Source organism: Vombatus ursinus, unplaced genomic scaffold (assembly GCF_900497805.2).
Source record: "Vombatus ursinus unplaced genomic scaffold, bare-nosed wombat genome assembly UNPS02014832.1, whole genome shotgun sequence".
Lineage (NCBI taxonomy): Eukaryota > Metazoa > Chordata > Mammalia > Diprotodontia > Vombatidae > Vombatus > Vombatus ursinus.
Genome location: NW_020954610.1, coordinates 76372415 through 76392949, shown reverse-complemented (window position 1 = coordinate 76392949; position 20535 = coordinate 76372415). Strand labels below are relative to the sequence as shown.

At 35.6% G+C, this 20535-nt stretch overlaps 1 protein-coding gene across 1 annotated transcript in view; it reads left to right on the top strand.

Moving 5' to 3' along the window:
* The window catches only part of LOC114025751 (endoplasmic reticulum resident protein 44), a 119039-nt gene that overhangs the window by 32190 nt on the left and 66314 nt on the right, over positions 1-20535 (top strand). The window contains exons 2-4 of the mRNA XM_027839241.1: positions 12329-12401; positions 15954-15993; positions 18297-18412. Of these exons, the coding sequence (XP_027695042.1) occupies positions 12329-12401; positions 15954-15993; positions 18297-18412 (229 nt within the window). The remainder of the gene's footprint in view (positions 1-12328; positions 12402-15953; positions 15994-18296; positions 18413-20535) is intronic.

Sequence of the window (20535 nt, the reverse complement as noted above, 5' to 3'; positions counted from 1 at the left end):
TTATATAGTGTTTATTATTACAGAGTGCCAGCCACTCTGCTGATTTTTTACAATTATTATCTCATTTGATCCTCTCAACTCTGGGAGGTAGGTGCTGTTATTATCTTCATTTTACAATTAAGGAAACTGAGACAGGCAATGGTTAAGTGATTTGCCCAGGGTCACACAGCTAGTAAGTATCTGAGTTCAGATTTGTATTTAGGTCTTCCTGACTCCAGGAAGGTGTTTATGCCACCAGCTACCTCTAGATTTGAAGAAGGGTCTTGCCTCACCCATCTTAATGCCAAACACAAACTTTAACACTGTGTTGTAGATTTGACTTTCCTTGATCACAGCTTAATAGCAGAATAATAGTGTTTTGGCAGCAATAATGGGTAATTTTTTTCTTTCCAGACTGATTGGATATGTGAATTGAAGAGCATCCATGATTTTAATTTAAACCATTTGAGTAGTGGGGAAGATCTTGTCTTGTTTTCTAGCAAAAATTCAACCTTTTCTTTTTGGTTAATGTTCTCTGTGAAGCAATAGATTCAATCTCTCATCAGTGGAAGTGGGATGTTAGATAAGGTGGGAGACTTAGTGAAAAGCCATAAATCAACAAATGTTGTGTGCGTGCTCTGTGTAAGTAGGCACAGATGAGAAATAATTAGGCAAGTGGTCAATATTAAACCAAGAAAATATTGTTTTATTATTTAATTCTTTTCTTAGTCTGTTTCATTGGCATTGTGATGGGATTGAAATTTTGGGATTGAGAAAACTATATATCTCAAGAACTCCCAGATAATAGTTTCTATTGAATTAATGAACACAGCATATATTAAGCTCTTACTATGTGCAATGCATTATTTTAAGTACTGGAGATACAAATAGTAAACTAAGACAGTCCCAGCTGTCAAGGGGCTCACAGTTTAATGAGGGAGACAATACTATAGAAGGTTTCAGCTGCAAGTCAGATGGAAAGTCTCCATGGTCCTTAGGGTGCATTAGCTAAGCAGATGGTAATGCCTCTAATATTATTTCCATTGATAAAATCATATCTTTTTTTTTTTTTGCAAGGCAATTAGGGTTAAGTGACTTGCCCAGGGTCACACAGCTAGTAGGTGTCAAGTGTCTGGTCTGAGACTGGATTTGAACGCAGGGCCGGTGCTGTATCCACTGCACCACCTAGCTTCCCCCATATGATTTTCTTGAGCTAAACTAGTTTACAATGCCAAAGACTTTGGTGACAAGAACATTGTTTTCGGGGTTTTCAATAGATGTAGCTATAGCACCTTCAGGAGCAGTTTCCAAGATGTATCTCCACAAGGCACTGGGCTGGATGCATTATTGTTAGGGTGATTCTTGGCTTCAAGGTCCTGGACTGTCTCCTTCAGGGTCTGCAGGGAGATGATGGTCATAGTGGTGGTGATTTGACTTGCCTGGCCCATGCTGCCTATTGTTTCTCCCTCAGGGTGGCTTGTTCCTTGGGGTAGGCTGGTTTGCCTGCTCTGTGAATCACAGTTGATTGGTGGTTGGTAGGAAGGGCTGGCCCCTTCTCCATGGAAGTTGCTTCCTCAGATGAGGTCGTGAGGGCTAGTCTGGAAGGACTCGTGGTCTAGGGGATACTGCTACTGCTTATCTGTCTGTTGGTGGCAATTGTTCAACAGTTGTTGCTGGTGGTGATGAGGAAGGTGGACCCTTTATTCATAATAATTTCTCCCCTCAATGATGGCTGTGGGGATTGGGATGGAAAGTCTGGTGGTTTAGGAGACACAGGTTATTCCCCAAACTCTTATGCTTGTGAGAAAATGGATTTTCATACATCTCTAAAGTATGTAAATCAGTGTGAAATTCTGCTAGATAGATGTTTGATAATAAGATACCCCTTCTTTTAGAAGCAGACAATAAACTACTGACCATATCTGCATGATATTTTGAATTTAAAAAGTGTCACTTGAATTGATGAAGAATTCTTGTGGCAGCATATGTAAAAACCAGTAAAGCTAAACTGATGTTTGTTAAAGTTTTTTACTTTTATAAAATGTCACCAAGATGATTAAGGGTTAAATTTGTTTCTCTCAGTGAATGAATTGGATCATTTTTACTTTCCTATTATTTCATATACTATTTTTTTTCCAGTCTTTGAACTTTCTAGTTCATTATAAGCCTTCTGGGAATATCCAGTGAGATGTTCCCTATTAGATGGTTCTTAAGTCAAACTTCAGGGGTTCTTACAACTCCTGTCAGCCTCAGCTTTGCTTTCTCTGGGGACTGTTCACATCTTCTATCCTCCTGTAGCAGGCTGCAAACCCTTGTGTTTCCTGTTGCCTGCCAGCTTAATGCAAATCTAAGAGCAGCAGAAGACTAACAGTGCAGAGAGAAAAATGTACCTAGGGAACAAAGTCAGCCATTGGATCCTGTGGGGTTAGGGCTTCAGGTGGTAGCTCCAACATGTCAATCTGGATTAGAAATGGGAGAGAGCTATTTGCCTGGTGCAACACTAATTTCCTGCTACAGGAGAGACTCAGTTTGTAAAGGGCTTTTAGCATCTCCCAACAGAAAGGAAGGTAAATGAAAGATTTAACAAGAATAAACTAAGCTATTAATATAGCATGCCCAGCAGATCTAATGCTAATTAGAAAAAGTAATGCCACAAGGAAGAAGAGATTGCATACATCCTCCAGACAGTTTATAGAAGTGAAAACTATTTCATGCAAATATTTTAAATGTAGAAATACCCATTGATGCTATTTTTAAACAGATAGCAGAATAGTTTTTTTTTAAAATTAACATCTATATAATTTTCAAATTAGGTTAGAGATACAAATTTTTTTTAAAGGCTCACTGAATATTAATGTAAAAGCTTCCTGGTATTTAAACTCATTCTTCTCTATTACTTAAATTCTGAATATACACAATGTACAAAATATAAAATAATTCACTTGGTTTAAAAACAGACAGCTTTTTAAAATCTTGTAAAGTGTTTGACTTAAAAAAATTGTTCTTACTGAGAGTATTCTGTTTTTTTATCCAAACCCACATTTGTTAGCATATCCTAATAAAACATTTATGACAAAGCTCATCAAATGTATCCATAGGCTTAGATATTATGTAATTGTTTCAATGTTTGATAGTCTCTTATACACATGTTTTTATTATATTTTTGTCCTAAAAGACCCAAGTTGTTTTGCCATTTGACTCATTTAACCAATTTGAAAATAATCTCTGGACAAGAAATACTATATTTCATTCAAATTTAGAAAAAAAAAAAAGTTACCTCCTAAAACCAAGGCAACCAGAATGGTCAAGGGAGGAGGGGGGTTTGGATCTAAAACCATTAGATTAAATTCAGCAAATATTTATTAAGTACCCATTATATTCTAGGTACTGAGGATAAAAAAAAATGAAAAAGAACATAATTCTATCCTCAAAAAGCTTGCAGTCAGTTGGATGTGTAAACAAATAACTATGTTAGACTATGATAAATATGTAAAAGAGGTTCAAATGGTGATATGAGAGATGAGAAAAAGGAAGGATGATTTCTAGCTGAAATGGGGATTTGAAGGGTACGATTAAGAAAATTTTATAAAATGAAGCTATTTTGGCAGGTTGCTATTATAAAAATCAGGTTAAACAGTTAATAAACGAGGCCTGAGCCAAAGTGATGGAAGTTGGTATAGAAATGAGGGGTCAAATGCAAGAGATAGAAATAACAGCAACAATGGATTTAATTTTGTTTTGTTTTTCTTAAAATCAATTTTCAAATATTGTCAGATGGAAGGAGGGATTCGAATTATCTTTGTAGCCTCATAGGGCTGAGCTCAAATCTTTGGGCAGAAGTTGTAAGGAGGTAGATTTCAGTCCAATAAAAAGATGTTTCTAACTATTATAGCTGTCCAGAATTGGGCAGCTGTGAGTGTTCTCCCTTTCACTGGTTATTTTCAAGTATGGGTTGTATGATCATCTGTCAGGATGCTTTAGAGAGGATTCCTACATTGAGTAAGAGATTGACAGATACGAATATTAAGGTCCCTTCAGTCTTTTTCATTTAAATTCACACTGGTTCAGAAGGAGGAGTAGGTACATTCCTTGCTCTCCATTGCCACTTCTATATTCTCTCTCTATCACTTGGCATCTTCTCTTCCTTTAAGGATCATGCTATCCATACTATATTATCCTGTCTGGGTCTTGATGACAGTTATCTGTTGTCCCCTAGGTCATTCTCTATGACTCACAATCATCCTCTGCACCCTATCCCTTCGCTTAGCTTACACTATGGTACTTCAGTATACAGTTTGATGTTGAGAGTCGGTATGGTGCTGTGCGTAGAGCATTCTTGGAGTTAGGAAGAACTGAATTCAAATCCCACCTTAGATACTTACTAGCCATGTGCCCTGGGCAAGTCAGTTACCTCATCTGTAAAATGTGGGATTAGATTCATATTCAGTGAAAAGTGCTGTGGATTTGGTGTCAGAAGACCTGGGCTTAATTCATGACTTTCCCACTTACTACCTATGTGACCCTTGGGCAAATCACTTAGCCTTTTTTGGATTCCAGTTTCTTCAAGTGTAAAATGAGGGAGCTGGACTCAATGGCCTCGGAGGATCCTTCAGACTCAGTCTGTGTTGGGATGATTCCTTCAAATACCTGCTTTTCCGTTTCATCAGCTTTCTCCTCTCCCATGACCTATATTTCTAGTCTACCTTATAGAGACAGTTAAATTATTGATCTTATTATCACTATTAAGTATTCCACTCCATAATCAAGAACTTTTAAATTTCTCTGTCTGTAATAACCTCCTATATCCTATCATTCTGACCCTCCTAATTCCTTGTTCCTCCTAAATCTGTTCTTCTCAGAGATTTCTCTGCCTTCCTAAGCCCTCACTCTTGCTCTGGCTTCATTTTCCTTCTTACCAACATTGACTTTATAGTTAACCAGTTCAGTTACACATTATCCTAGATTTCCAAATCCCTTGCCCCTTTGTCCTTTCCTAATCTGCCCAGATGCTAGTGGTCCTTCCCATTACCTCCCCAGTTACATTGATGGGAGTGTATGTGTGTAATATGTAGCTTTTTAAATCTACTTATATGTTAATATATCATTTCCCCCAATTGAATGTATTCTCCTTGAGAACAGGAATTCTTTCATTTTTGTCTTTATATCTCCAGTGGCTGGCATATAGTAGGGATTAATAAATATTTATAGGTTATTCCTTCTGCTTAAGAAACTCCAGTGGCTCCCTTTTCCTCTAGTATCAAATATAAACTCCCCTATTAGGTGTTTAAATCCTTTCAGAACCTGCCTTCAGCCTTCTGCTTCAGCATTATTATACATGACCTCCCTTCTCACTAACTTTCAGCCAAACTGTCCATCTGGATGGTCTTCAAACACAAGATTCCATCTCCCATCTTTATATCTTTGCACTGGCTTTCCCCTATGCTTGGAATGCGCTCTATACTCTTGCCTCTTAGGAGCCCTAGTTTTATTCATGGCTCAATTCAAGTGCCCTCTTCTTTATGAAGTCTTTGGTGCCTTCCTTTCCAAATTACCTTGTGTTTATTTTATATATACTTGTATATATGTACATGTTGTCTCCTCTGCTAGAGTGTAAAATCCTTGAGGGTAGGGATTGTTTCATTTTTGTCTTTGAATCTCCAGTACCTGGCCACATAGTATATGCTTAATAAATATTTGTTTGGTATATTCTAGTAAAATTGTATGACCATCTGTCAGGATGTTTTTAGAAGGAGTTTCAGAATTATATGAGAGGTTGGACTAGATGACTACAATCCCTAAATTCAGTATATTCAGATTCTCAGAGAAATGCTTGAATGATATGTTAGTACCTAATTTTATTTACATGTATACATATTTACACGTTGTATATACACACATGTGTATATGTACCTATATGTGTATACATATAGATACACATACAAGCCTTTTAAAAATGTTTATTCTGTGCCAAGAGATTTACTAAGTATTAAGGATGCCAAGACAGTAACAGTCTGTATTCTCAAGGAATTTACATTCTGTCAGGGAAGATAACATACATAAAGAAGCATGTACAAAATAAGAACTTTTGTGTGAGGAGGAGAACTATCAGCTGGAAGGAATCAAGAAAGACCTTGTATCTTTGTGTGAGCAAGGCACTTGTAAATCAGGTGGGAATTTGAAAGCCTCTAAATGCATCGTAGTGTTTCTGTGTGAATTGGTGGGAGTACTTGTATGCAATCACAGATCCACCAAAGTAGTCCTAGTAGTAATAGAAACTCAAATTTGTAGTGTTTTAATGTTTGCACAATACTTGTTTTCACACCTCTGTGAAGTAGTATCAAAGTATTTTTGTTAACTCATTGATTCTTTGTATTATTAGAATACTACTCCCACAGTTTTTAGGTGCCATTTAGTATTTTGATTTACTTTACCACATAAAAAAGGCAAAAACTTTTGTATCAACTTTTTTGCTCTTATGTTTGGAAACATTCATTTTTCTGTAACAGGTCAAATGTGTTTTATTCTGTTTTTCCCTTATATCCCAATCTCTCCTGTCCCCAATTCCAGATTATGTCAGTGAATGCCTCTACCATAGGTCTTAACTCTTAAAGTAGTAAAAATGTGGGCATTTTTTGAGTAATGGCTTTTCTAAATAAGGCAAAGCACTGGGTAATAGCTTGACAGTTGATTATAGTAATGGATATTTTTATCTCTCTGAATACAATAGCTGTTATATTTGATGGTCTTTTAAAATTTTAAATAACAAATTTAAAATAATGAAATTACATATGATTGTTCCACCCTGTCTTTTTACTAGTAAATTCAACTATTGATGATCTCTGTACAGAGTTATCTGCTTAACAAGTGTAAGCTCCTTCAGGTCAGGAATTGTGTTTTGCCTCTTTGTATCCTCAGCGATTAACATAGTATCTCTCTCATAGTAGGGCTTAATAAATATTTATTGACTGATTAATCTACATTAAATTTGAAATTCTGGGTCAGCTTTTCTCCTATTAGCTTTACTGTTTTCCATTCCTCTTCTCATTTATATTAAGCAGGTCAGGGAATGCATAGTTTTGAACGGATTACCTGTGTCATAATTTGGAAGATAAATCTGATATCCACCCCACCGCCTAAATAATGTATTTCAAGTAAAACACACATATTTTTATTTGCTGCTGGTTTTGATTATCCACTCTCCAGTGCTGCCATTACAGATATACATATACATCTATATACAATTGGCTATATGTGATTCCAAATTAAAGTACTTTTCAATTAAAATTGTACTGAAACTGTAAACTATGTTTTTCTTTTACTCTGTTTTTTAAGCGATGGTAAGAATCAATGTTTAACATTGACATAGAGTGCTTTCTGTATATATAAGAGATAGTAGGAAGAGTCTTAGCTTTTCAACTGTGTGACATAATGGAAAGAGTACCAATTGAGTCAGTTGGTTCATATCTCACTTTTAAAACCTTAGGTTCTTTGTTAAATCTTCTGGGCCTCAGTTTCGTTATCTAAAAAATGAGAGGGATAGACTAGATGGCTTGGTGGGGTCTCTTCCAGTGTTACATCTTTTCTTGTTCTTAAACATTAGAACCATAGGAAGTTAGAAAAACAACAAAGATCTTTTAGCCCAAACTTTTGATTTTGTAGAGAGGAAATTTTGAGAGAATTTATAGAGAGAAATTATAGAGAGATTTTATATGTATATATATGTGTGTGTGTGCTGAGAACTCAGGATACAAAAAGAGTGGAAAGACAGTCCCTGTCCTCAAGGATCTCGAAACCTAATGGGGAAGACAACAAGCTAACAAACAAGCTATATTACAAGAAGAATAGTAAGTAAATAAGAGAGGGAGGACACTAGAATTAAGAGGGGTTGGGAAAGGCTTTCTGTAGGAAATGGAATTTTAGTTGGTACTTAAAGGAAGCTTGGGAAGGCAGTAGGTGAAGATGAGGAGGGAGAGCATTCCAGGCTCAGGGGAAAGCCAGAGAAAATGCACAGTGCCCAAGATGGAGAATCTTTTTTGTCAGACAGCAAGAATACCAGTGTCACTGAATCAAAGAATACGTAGTGAGGGGCAAAGTGTAAGACGACTGAAAAGGTAGGAGGGGGCTAGGTTGTGAAGGACTTTGAATGCCAAACAGGATTTTGTATTTGATCTTTGAGGCAATAGGGAGCCACTGGAGCGTATTGAGTAGTGGGGTCACATGGTTGGACCTTTGCTTTGGGAAAATCACTTTGATGGCTGAATGGAGGATGGTTTGGAGTCAGGGGAGACTGGAGCCAGGCTGCCCCACCAGCAAGCTGTTGCAGTAGTCTAGCATGGTTTGGACATGATGAAAGTCTGCATCAAAATGGTGAAAATATCAGAGGAGAGAAAGGAACATTTTTCAGAGATGTTGCAAAATGTATTATTGACAGCCACTATGATCTACCTTGTGCTGTAGTTATTTATGTGTTTTGGTTTTGTGGTCCAAATACTACCATTTCCCCACCTCCCCAAAATTGTGAACTCCTTTTGTAAATAAGAACTGTGTCATTGTTGTTGTCAAATTTTTCAGCATGGAACCTTGAACATAGTTAAGTGCTGGATGATTTATCTGTTGAATTGAATTAGATCTCCATAGAAGTTTTTATTCACAATTAAGCATTGATCCTTCTGTGAGAATATTGGTAGGGAAATAAGCTGGAACATTCAGATGTGACCTTTCTATAGTGTAGTGGACTATTGGTTTGAGGACTAACACAATCTGCCACTTTCTAGTCACATGACCTTGGATAAGTCACTTAACATATCTGAATCTCAGCTTTTCCATGTTAAACTTACCTTGTAAATGGTAGACTAAAAAGATAGATTTTAATTGTTTGATTCCTAGTCCAGTGCTCTTTCCATACTAAACTCTTTTTTGTTTTGTTTAGTTTTGTTTTTGGTTAGGCAATGGGGTTAAGCGACTTGCCCAGGGTGACACAGCTAGTAAGTGTTATATGTCTGAGGACGGATTTGAACTCAGGTCCTCCTGAATCCAGGGCCAGTGCTCTATCTACTGTGCCACCTAGCTGCCCCCTATACTAAACTCTTAAACAATTCACTGTGCTTGTATCTTACAGTGTCTTCAGTGCAACTGTATGTAGAAGGCATGCTCCTCATTCAATGATTTACCTTTAACATCTATAAAAACTGTGAAGAGTTTATTTTTGTTTTTAAAAAAATACTTTTGACCAAGTGTCTTTAAGATCCAAATAAAATACTTAAAATCATTGATAGTGCAGCTACGTGGCTCAGTGGATAAAGTGTAGGGCCTGGAATCAAGAAGACCTGAGTTCAAATTATAAGTCAATAAAATTATTTAAGGAGTTGCAAGGGTACACCAAAAATGTTATAATTTCATTTATTAGAAATCAATTTGGAATGTCTGGTTACTGTAGAGGTCAATTAGTTCATTTTTTACTGTTATCACTCATATGAAATATGAATACAGAAAATAAAATGGATTTTTTATACCAATCTCATTCAGTTTTGGTTGGTAGGAATTATTCCTTCAATTGTATCTTTCAAATTTTTTAACAATCCATAAATGCCTAAATTAAATAAAGTATCCATGGGTGAACATGATACATAGGTGTCTTTCAAATACTATGTTGAGAATGAAACTATTGGTTGAAAGAAAATGGAAACAAAAATTTCTCACTAATTTATTTGTGAACTAAACATCAAACAACTTTATAACATGCTAAAAATGCTATATACCAAATAGAGTTTTCTATATAAAAAAACTCTGCTATGTATAATTAAACTGTGCAATTTATTTCCTTTCATATTGAATAGAGGGTATGAAAGGGTTAATGGAAAGCCAAGGGGTGTAGGGACCAAAAGGATTGGGAACCCCTGTCTTAGAGAGTTGTATAGGCACTAAAGGGCTCAGTCACTGGTCACAGAACCAGTGTGTGTCAGAGACAGAACCTGCACCCAGGTCTTCCTGAAGCCATGGTCAGCTCTCTTTATCTACTATACCATAAATGTATCTTCTCTACCATAGATGTATTTTCAGTTTTAAAAATCTGATTTTGAAGTTTTCATATGATTTTTTGATAATGATGCTTTGATTGTTTAAATGATGACATTAATTATAGACTCATCACTTCATAATTTTATTTGAATATTCTGTATTTGAACTATTCTTGAACAATTTTCCTGGTAAAAATTTTGTACTTATAGACTTGGGTTTAGCAATGATCTGGAACCAATTATCTCTTTCTATAAGGAGAATAAATATTCTTATATAAATGTGTTATTGGTTTATTAAAGTGGGATATAAGGAGTTCAGATATTAATTACCAATGGAGGTTTAGTTGTGCCATTTACATCTCAAAATATTATAAGCAATAAAAATTAGTATTCATATATTCCAAGATTTCAGATTACATATTTTATCTTTTGGAAAACACAGTTACATAGAATAATAGAACTAGAGCTGGAAGATAACCTTACAGGAAATGTGACTCCATTATTATACATATGAGGAAACTGAGGCCCAGAATAGTTGTGACTTGTCTGACATCACATAGATAATAAATATTAGAGACTGGCATTTGAGTATTTGAACCTAGGCCCTCTAATTCTAAAATCTGTGTTTTTTCTGTTTTACCATTCAGAAAAGCAGCCATGTTACTAGACCATTTACTTAGCAGTCATATCTTCATAGTAATAATTCATATTTTTATGTAACAGGTTAGGGTTTGCAAAGCACCTTCCTTCCAACAAACCAGTGAAATAGGTGGATCAAGTATTATCACTTCCATTTTACAGATAAGGAAACTGAGGCTCAGTTGAGGCTTGCCCATCTGTAGGCACACAGTTATGAATTGAACCAGTACACAGGACTTTGCCGAAGGTTATGAATAAGATGGACACAGTCCTTTGTGAATATCTTACATATAACTCGCCCATGATTTCATATGTCTTTATAGACATTGTAACCCTTGAGCAGTTTGTGAGCATTTCAGTTACTATGTTTAATATTTTTTCTTCCTTTCATCTCAGTTTCTTTTCACCTTCTCCACTTTATTGATCCAGTTGTATGGTAAGGACTTGGCAGGGACTTTGAGTCCACCTTTTGAAAAAGATTGGCTCTAAGTTAAAATAGTGTTAAAATAACTTTACTTGCAATTCAGGATAATTTTCACTTTAAATTCATTCAGACTTGAAAAATGTTAATAAGCATTGTTTTCTTTAATTAACAAAGAGCCTGTATTTCCTTGGACATTAGTCATAAAGAAATTTGGTGTAGTTAAATAAATAGTATTTCCAATATAGCAGATATTGGGATTGTGATAAACTATGGAATTGGCAGTGAATATCTTGAAAAGGCTAGCTCCTTTGAGCAGGTAAATCATTGTCAATTTTCCTAACTGCTTACAGAACTTGTGATTATATTTATTTGATAGTATAAAAACAGTCTGTAGGTGTGTTGTTGAACACTTGTAATCCCTGCTCCTGGGAGGGATGGGGTTGAAGCTGACAGTTCTCTTGAGCTTGTGGGTTCTGAGCTATATTTGGCTAACGCAATTAAGTATCCACATCCAGTCTATATGATGAACCCTTGTTGGGGGGACCCTAGGTTGCCTAAGGAGAGGTGAACCAGCCCTTGTCAGAAAGCCCCTGTGCTGATCAGAATGAGATCTGGCCCGTGATTAGCTCCCACAATTCCAGCTTGGTTGAGATAAGGAGACCCAATCTATTTTTCTTTTAAATTTATTTATTTTTAGTTTGCAACATTCACTGCTGTAAGCTTTTTAGTTTTAAATTTTCTGCCTCTTCCTCCCTACTTCCCTTCCTAAGATGCCGGGCAATCTGACATAGACTCTACATCTACGTTCGTATTAAACATGTTTTCACATTAGTCATGTTGTAAAGAAGAATTAGAATCAATAGGAGGAACTACAAGAAATAAGAAACAAAACAAAACAGAAGAGAAAAAAGAGCAAATAGTATGCTTCGATCTGCATTCCAAGTCCATAGTTCTTTCTCTGGATGTAGATAGCCTTTTCCATCATGAGACTTTTGGAGATGAGACCCAATCTTTTTTAAAAAATAAAATAAAAATAAATAAAAAGGAAAGCAAAGAAATTATCTCGTTATAACAAATATCTGTACTTTGCCTTCTGAATGAAACTTCAGGTCTGAATTTTTTTAGGAAACATTCATTAATTACTGGTTATTTGTATCTTTTTCACATGGAATCAGCATTAGTTGTAAAATTTCTAAGTGTTTTCCACATTTACTTCATTTATCTCATGTTGAAACATTGGTTGTTAATTTTATACTTTTTATATTTTCAGATAACTTGGATTTTTACTCCAATAACAGCTGAAATAGCAAGTCTTGATAGTGGAAATATAGATGAAATTTTAAGTAAGTACTTGGAAACTTAATTTTCTTTTTATAATTACTATTCCATAAAGAATTGCCTGTGTGAAATTACTGTAAAACTCTGACTAATTGGAATACTTGGGAAATCAGTATTTTGACTAATTTAATTTCGTTAGTAATTGAAGGGAAACCAGAAAATACTTCTGATTTCAAGGATTGTTTAATCTTTCTAGAAATATATTGCAACTTCCTTACTCTATTGAATATATTAAACAACTTTATGTTTTTGTGATAATTCATCGTCTTATTATAGCTCAGTTTGTATTACAATTCTTAATATCAGTTTCAGGCTGACTTACAAATTCAGTTCTCACTATGTATATATAATACAGTAGACATGGACATTATAGTATTTGGAGCTGTGTACTTAATGATCTGAAATCATACTCCAAAGGTTGCTCTTTAAACAAAATCACTGATAATTTGATTAGTTGTCAACTACCTCATTTATGAAAAAATGTACTTTTTTTGATGCCTTATTGGTTGAAAATTGCTGCTTAGTTACATTCCAAGCAGATAGTGTTTTGTGGTTATATTTACAAGTAATGTGATTGTAGCCTCTGTTAAAGAGTTTGGGGATGGGTATGGAGATGGTTTTCCATTTTTGAAATAGTAATAGGAAAGTTACTTTGTGGATGGTGATTATAATTTTGAGGTAAAACATGTGATTTGTTGAAAAATTTAAAAACTTTGTGTTTTTAGAGTTTGCTTAAGTTTTTCTTTAGTGATTGTTACTGTTAAGTAATGTATCAATATCCACTCATTGGAGTAATACTGCAAAAATTAAAGTGATATGGGTTAAAATAAACAGCATTTTATAATGAATGTTAGGGGACATGCAAATATATTGTTGTAATATATTTTGTCGAAATCGAAGTCCTACTCTGAAAGACCTCTCTGTAGTTAATTAGGGAGTCAAAAGAAGTGATTCAAATCTAGTAAGTTGATGGGGGAGGTATTACATCTGTATCACTTTTTGTCTAAGGCCTGAGCTATTTTCCCGGTTTGTTTTGATGGGTAGTGTGGAATTTAAGTGGCTTTTTGCAACTTGACGGCAAGGCAAAAGTATTATATGGAATTTGACTTTCTCCTCATTCCTTCCTGTGGTGATATGCAAAAATCATAATTATTTTGTTATAGAGAGTTATTGATAAGTGAATAGGGACCAAAGAAAATACAGTTAATCCTCAATTTTTGTGAGGACAATGTTCCTAGAAAACAGTGCAAAAGTAAAAAATGTGAATATTGATACATTGAAACTATGGGTGTTAGATTCCCATGACCGTCGAACACTTTTTGCTAGTATTTTGCTAGAGACTGCTGAAAATATACTTTTCTGCATATAGTTCTTTATAACAAAATATTAGTTCTGATAATATACACTTTCCCTAACACAGTAACTGTGAAATAACCCATAAAGTAGACAAAATAAAATTGGCAACATGCAAAAAACATTTTTTTTCCTCTCTAGTAATTCCGTGGAATTCTGTGAACTTTTGTGTCAATATCTCAATTTAAAAAATATTGATTTCAGATAATATTCATTTTTCATAATACATGAAATCTACACTCCCTTAAATACTGACTAGCAAATAAAATTCTTAAAACGAAAACATTTTTAAACTTCTTAACTTCCACTATCAGATGGTAGTGTGAGGGCGTTGTGCTCTACACAGACTACCTTGGAGATATTGTAGGTTAGGTTTCAGACTACTGCAATAAAGTGAATATCACGATAAAGCGAGTCACACAAATTTTTTGATTTCTCAGTGCACATAAAAGTTATGTTTACCCTATACTGTAGTGTATTAAGTGTGCAGTAGTATTATCTATAGAAAAAAAAGCAATGTACGTACCCTAATTAAAACATCCTTTATTGCTAAAAAATGCTAACTATCACCTGAGCCTTTGGCAAGTCATAATCTTTTTGCAGGTAGAGGTTCTTGCTCTGATGTTGATTGATGGCTGCTGACTGATCAGGGTGGTGGTTGCTGAAGGTTGGGATGGCTGTGGCAATTTCTTAATAAAAGACAGCAATGAAGTTTGCCACATTGATTGACTCTTCCTTTCACTTGAACACTTAGAGGTCATTGTAGGGCTATTAATTGGCATAATATCAATATTATTGTGTGTCAGGGAATAGGGAGGCCGGAGGAGAGGGAGAGAGACAGGGGAACAACCAGTCAGTGGAGCTGTCAGAACACACATAGCATTTATCGATTAAATTCATCGTCTTATGTGGGTATGGTCTGTGGTGCCCCAAAACAATTTCAGTAGTAACGTTAAAGATCACTGATCATAGATCACCATAATAGACATAATAATAATGAAGAAGTTTGAAATACTGTGAGAATTACCAAAATGTGACACAGAGACAGGATGTCAGCACATAGGCTGTTGGGAAAATGATGCCAATGAACTTGCTCAACGTGGGGTTGTCACAGATCTTCAGTTTGTAAAAAATAGAATCTCTGAGAAGCACGATAAAGTGAAGTGCAATAAAATGAATTAGGCCTGTACTATATTGCTATAAACCTCTCTACCTTGGCTGCCCTCTGAAAACCAAGGACTTTAGTCACTGCTGTTGGAAAGTCTCACCATCATGTTAGAGCCCAAATGACTTCCATTCTGCTTTGGAGGCATAATTGTAACAACAAAACTTGAGTTTTAAAAACAAACAATGGAAATATGTAATAAATACATGGGGAGCTCTTTCCAACAATAGGGTGAACATGAACAATGAAACAGCTACTAGGATGCCCGCTGCTCCACAAACTTACGCATATTGTGCCTCTATTTTTTTTCTCTACTTTGTATAGCTGTGAGTGTGCACGTTTGCCAATGTAAAAGTGAAAATGAGGTTACTAGGGGGCAGCGAGGTGGCACAGTGGATGGAACACTGGCCTTGGACTCAGGAGGACCTGAGTCCAAATGCGACCCCAGACACAAAACACTCACTAGCTGTGTGACCCTGGGCAAGTCACTTAACACCATTGCCTAGCCAAAAAAAAAAAAAAAAGAAAGAAAATGAGGTTACTAATAAAGTCATGTGAATGCTTGAAGTCACAAAAGTTAAATGCACAAATGTTGAGAATTGGACTGTACTTGCTATATGGTATTGTTAGTTGTAGAAAAATTGTTGTGATCAAATGGACCATCTTTTAGAATTTTGAAGTAGCTTTGTGCCTATGTAGCCAATCTTAATTTTCCCTGCTAATGGAGCTTATACACAAATCTCATTTACAGCGCTTAGTTTTATTTCTCCCCTAGCTCTTATGAAAGCTGATACCTGTAGCTAAATTGATTTATCTTAAATTGATCCTTCTCCTTCCCCTGATCCTTTGTAGTGCCAAGAACAATGAAACCATCTAGAGAGAATGTATATTAGAAGACTGTGAAACAAAGGGGGACTTCAATAACTGTATAAGTTAGCCCTGACTGATTGCATGCGGGTTTCTGAATAAAATTCAGATGATAGTAACAGGAAAAATATGGATATAAGTAACTTAAGTATGATTTTTTTTTAAATTTCAGACAATGCAGATGTTGCTTTAGTTAATTTTTATGCTGACTGGTAAGTAACAGTTTTGTTTTCTTGAATATTAATATTTTTATGTTTCATAATTGAATTTTTTCTGGTAGGAAGGATTGGGAAATCTTTTTTCTCCCATATTTATGGCCATTTAGATGTAAGAAAAGGGCAAGGGAGCACATACCAATAAAAACAGTTTAGTGAATTGTTTATTTTAGGAGGGAGAAAAATATTTTCTCCACTTTTTCAGTTAATAGGTAGCACAAAACTCCATTTGATAAATATAGTAGAGAACAGAAAATATATTCTGGTTCCTTTTGGCCAGCTAAAGAGAGAAAGAGAGGTGAGGGGGAGGATAAAGAAAAGGAGTGATGAGAAAGAGGAGGAAGAAATAAGAAAAATAGAGGAGAATAGGAGGAAATATATTGGAGGGATTACCCTCTTGTGCTCAGATGTCTAAAAGATATAGCACAAGGAAAGCTTTAGTTACTCTTAACAGCTTCATTATGGGACAAAATATCTTCCCTGAGTTCTTTATCCTTAATCTTTGCATGATTTAGTTTTTATGGTATAGATGGCAAAAAGGGAAAGGAAAATCCTAACTATTATTTCCGTAGTGTGCCTTAGAGTTTATAAATTATTTTTCTCACAACTTCACAGTTAGCTAAGAAGTACAGACACTTCCATTTTAAAGATGAAGAAACTGATGGTCAGAGAAATTGGGTGACTTGTTTGCAAGATATGTGGCAGAAGCAGGCACGTTCTCAGACCAGCTCCCATGGTCCTGGAGAAATAGAACAGAACTTAACAGTATAGTAGGGCTAATGATCATCTAGTATTCCCCCTCCTTTGTTTTAAACTTTTATTGATGCCTTTGGTTTTTATATTGCCTTAATTTCTGAATGAGGCAGCCAGGTGGCTTAGTGGATAGAGTGCTAGGCCTGGCGTGAGGAAGACCTGAGTTCAAATCAGATCTCAGACACTTAATAGCTGTGTAACCCTGGGAAAGTTACTTAACTTATGTTTGCCTTAGTCTACTGGAGAAGTAAATGGTAGGCTACTCTAGTATCTTTGCGAAGAAAACCTCATGGACAGTATGGCCCCAGGATCATGAAAAGTCAGACATGACTGAATGATTGAACGACAGTTTACGAATATGTCCCTTCCTCCTTCCCTGACTAATAAGTGAGTCATTATTTATCAGGTACTTATAGTGTACTAAAGACTCTGCTAATAATCACTGGGGATACAAATTAAAATTTAAGATAGTTTTGGTTCTTAAGGTTTTTATCTTTTAATTGGGAGAGAGAACACACATTGGAGGTTTCAGCAGCAGGGGGGATGGCAAGGCCCAGGGGTTCAGCAGGTGTGTTGGTAGATCAAGTGGCAATGCCTGGCTGTCTGGAGGGCATTAGCATTAGGGTAGATAGTAAGGCCTAGAGGCCCCCCTTCTTATTGCAAGGATTATAATTGATGCATCACTGCTCCTTGCAGTATTTTTCAAGTTTAAAGCTTTTTTTTTGGGTAAACACACACACATGCATACACGCGCATAATTTTTTTTCATGATGTGTGTTAGGGACTTTACATACAAAGATCTCTATCTAAAATAGATTGCTTTTCTTTTGTGCTAATTGGCAAGCATGGAGATGAAACCACCAAGCTTGAGTTAGTCTAATATACTAATTTGATTCATGATTGATCTGTAATTTCTTTCACTGTACCAGCAGATATTGGTACACACATCTGCCCACTTCAGACTTAGTAGATAAATCCTAGGGAGTTGTGCCTGAGACTAACGGAAATTAGGAGACTTGCCATAGGCTCACCCAGCTAGGAAGGGTTAGAGGCAGAACATGAATCCATCTGTTTTGAAATCTAAGCCTAATAACCCTCTGTAAATTCTTGTCACCTTTCTACTTTTAAAGATAACTTAACAGATATAATAAAATCTGAGTATTATAGTGATAACCAAGCACTTTTCTGAAAGCTTTAGTTTCAGTTTTATAGGTAGTATTGTCATGTCACAGTAATAGCACAGATTTCTCTGTTTCAGTGCAACTCTAAAAGATCTTTAGATCTGTATTCATTCTGTAAGCCTTAGATACTTTACTTCCCTTACAAGAAAACCTATCTACATCTTCATTCTTATATACTCTTTTTGGTCTTTGAATTCCTTTAGAAAAATACCAAAGTGGTTTAACTTTATTTGAAAACTGTTACATTGTAAATAAATTAATGGTATATTTTTTCAACATGAATAAACTCACAATGAGTATTAATAACTATAATAAAATCTGAGTACTTTATTTTTCCATTTTAATTTGTATCTTCACTGTGAATAGGTGTCGATTCAGCCAGATGTTGCATCCAATTTTTGAAGAAGCCTCCAATGTCATTAAGGAAGAATATCCAAATAAGAATCAAGTAGTGTTTGCCCGAGTAGATTGTGATCAGCACTGTAAGTACTCAGTCATATTGTTAGTGGCAGGGATCATCTTGTTCATTTTAAATGCTTTGTTACAGTCTATTTGAAGTGGCATATCAAAAACGATTTTGTGACCTTTTCCAAGATGATGGTGATTGTTAATGTTTAATCTTGGAAACTTATTACCTAAAGCTTTACTTTTATCTTTGTGAAGTATTAAATCGTGATACGGTTGGATTGGTTTTGTTAAAAAAAAAATATATATATATATATATATATGCATATATATTAGATGAGGAAGAAGGAGAACTGGTACAAAATAACAAGGTTTTAATTAGAGCAGTAATAATAAAACTTACTCAGATTTAAAAATAGATTTTAAACTGGGTATGAATAATGATCGGACTTCTGATGTCTTTAGAAACATCTTAAAGATTGACCACAATAGAGATTTTTATGTTTGTTTGTTTGCTTGTTTTGGATAAGATCTGTGATTTGATCTGTGTAGGCAACTCCTAGTGAGGAAAAGCCCTCCCACTAGATGTAGTGCTCAGAATCTGACCCTCTTGGAGAGTTCTCTGGGAGCACTGAGAGACTAAGTGAATTATGTGACTAGGGTCCCATAACCAGTGTTTGTCAGAGGCAGGACCCAGCATCTTCTGACACCAAGTTCATCTCTCTCCCCAGGACTCCCGGGCTGCCTCAGCTGTTATAGTTATTTAAATCTTTTTTTTTTTTTAATCACAGTCATTAATTATTTGATTAGATTTAATGGATTATTGTTAATTACTGTGGCACTTTATAACATCTTTGGAAGCTCAATTGTCTGATTGCTATTATCATTTGAGCACTTAGAAAGATCTTATGTATGACTTATTTGAAGTCATATATTAGCACTGAATACCCTTCATGATATGGTTCATGTTTCAGTGCGCAAGAGCATGCCTGTCAGTTTCCTTTAACCTTCGGCTAAGAAGTGAGTATCAGTGCTGGAAGTAGTGCCTACATCTTAGAACTGTCATTCTTAGGAGTTCAGTGTCTACCTCACTGCTAATTAGACGCCTCCCACTCTCCCTATCAGCTTTTCTTTGTTCTACTCATTCTGTGGAAAGGATTAGAAATAAAAATACCAGACTTAAAGAATTTCTCAAACCTTCTATTCACAGTTTTCCCTCTCACAAGCTAATAACTCATTCCTAATCTAAATAATTAAGCAAAAGGATAGAACCTCTAGCAGAGATATCTCACGCAGGTACAGACAGAGTTCTTATCCTTCTTCATCCCACACCACTTCATAGGTTCTATCTCCTTCACCTCAAAGACTTTACAGGGGCAGATAGGACACTAACTCCTAGTTTGAAAATGTGTGGGTTATCTATTGGGTACTACAGGGTACATAGCAAATCAGAAATCATGTTTTCATGCCTAGAGTTCCTAGGAAAAAAAGTAGATACTCTCCTTATAGACTGTCAAATCCTCCGTTGTATGTTGGAGAGATGCAGTCGTTCTTAAAGTCTAAAGTGTGCTGGCCTCAGTGCCCATATTTACCAGGTTTTGTTGTTTTTAGGTTTGTGTTTTGCATCTGCTAAGTCTTGTGTAGATGGCATTTCTTCCATTAGAGACTTATAAATTCAAGTTTCTAGCCATAACTTCTGTTGATGGAAGTTACATATAAATGCATTTTCTTAAAATTTTTTTCCCCCAGTGCTTAGCACCATGCCTGTCATGTAGTAGGAACTTAAGAAATGCCTGTTGACTTGACTTTTCCCCCTACTATGAGAAATTCTTGCATTTTAAAAAAAAATGGATGACATGGTAACTTTAATAAGTTGGTCATTGTTTTCTCCATACCTTTGTTCCTCTCGAGCTCTGTTGCTGGTCTTGGAGTTGATTTTGTGTGAATTCAGGGTGGAAGAGTCGCCCTGTAGCAGTGGTGCTGGTGACCCTGTATTTTTCAAGTTAATATGCAGGGTGATCCAGGCAGTGTGCAAGGTGGATTCTTCTCATACTACCCTTTAGGACAAGGTATTTTTGTTGTGATGTTTTTAAAAATTACATTCTTCAACTATTTGCCTGTAAAACAATGGTCAGAAACTTCCTTAATTCTAAGACACAAGCAATGCTTATGGATACCACTCTCAGAAATTATTTTGGCT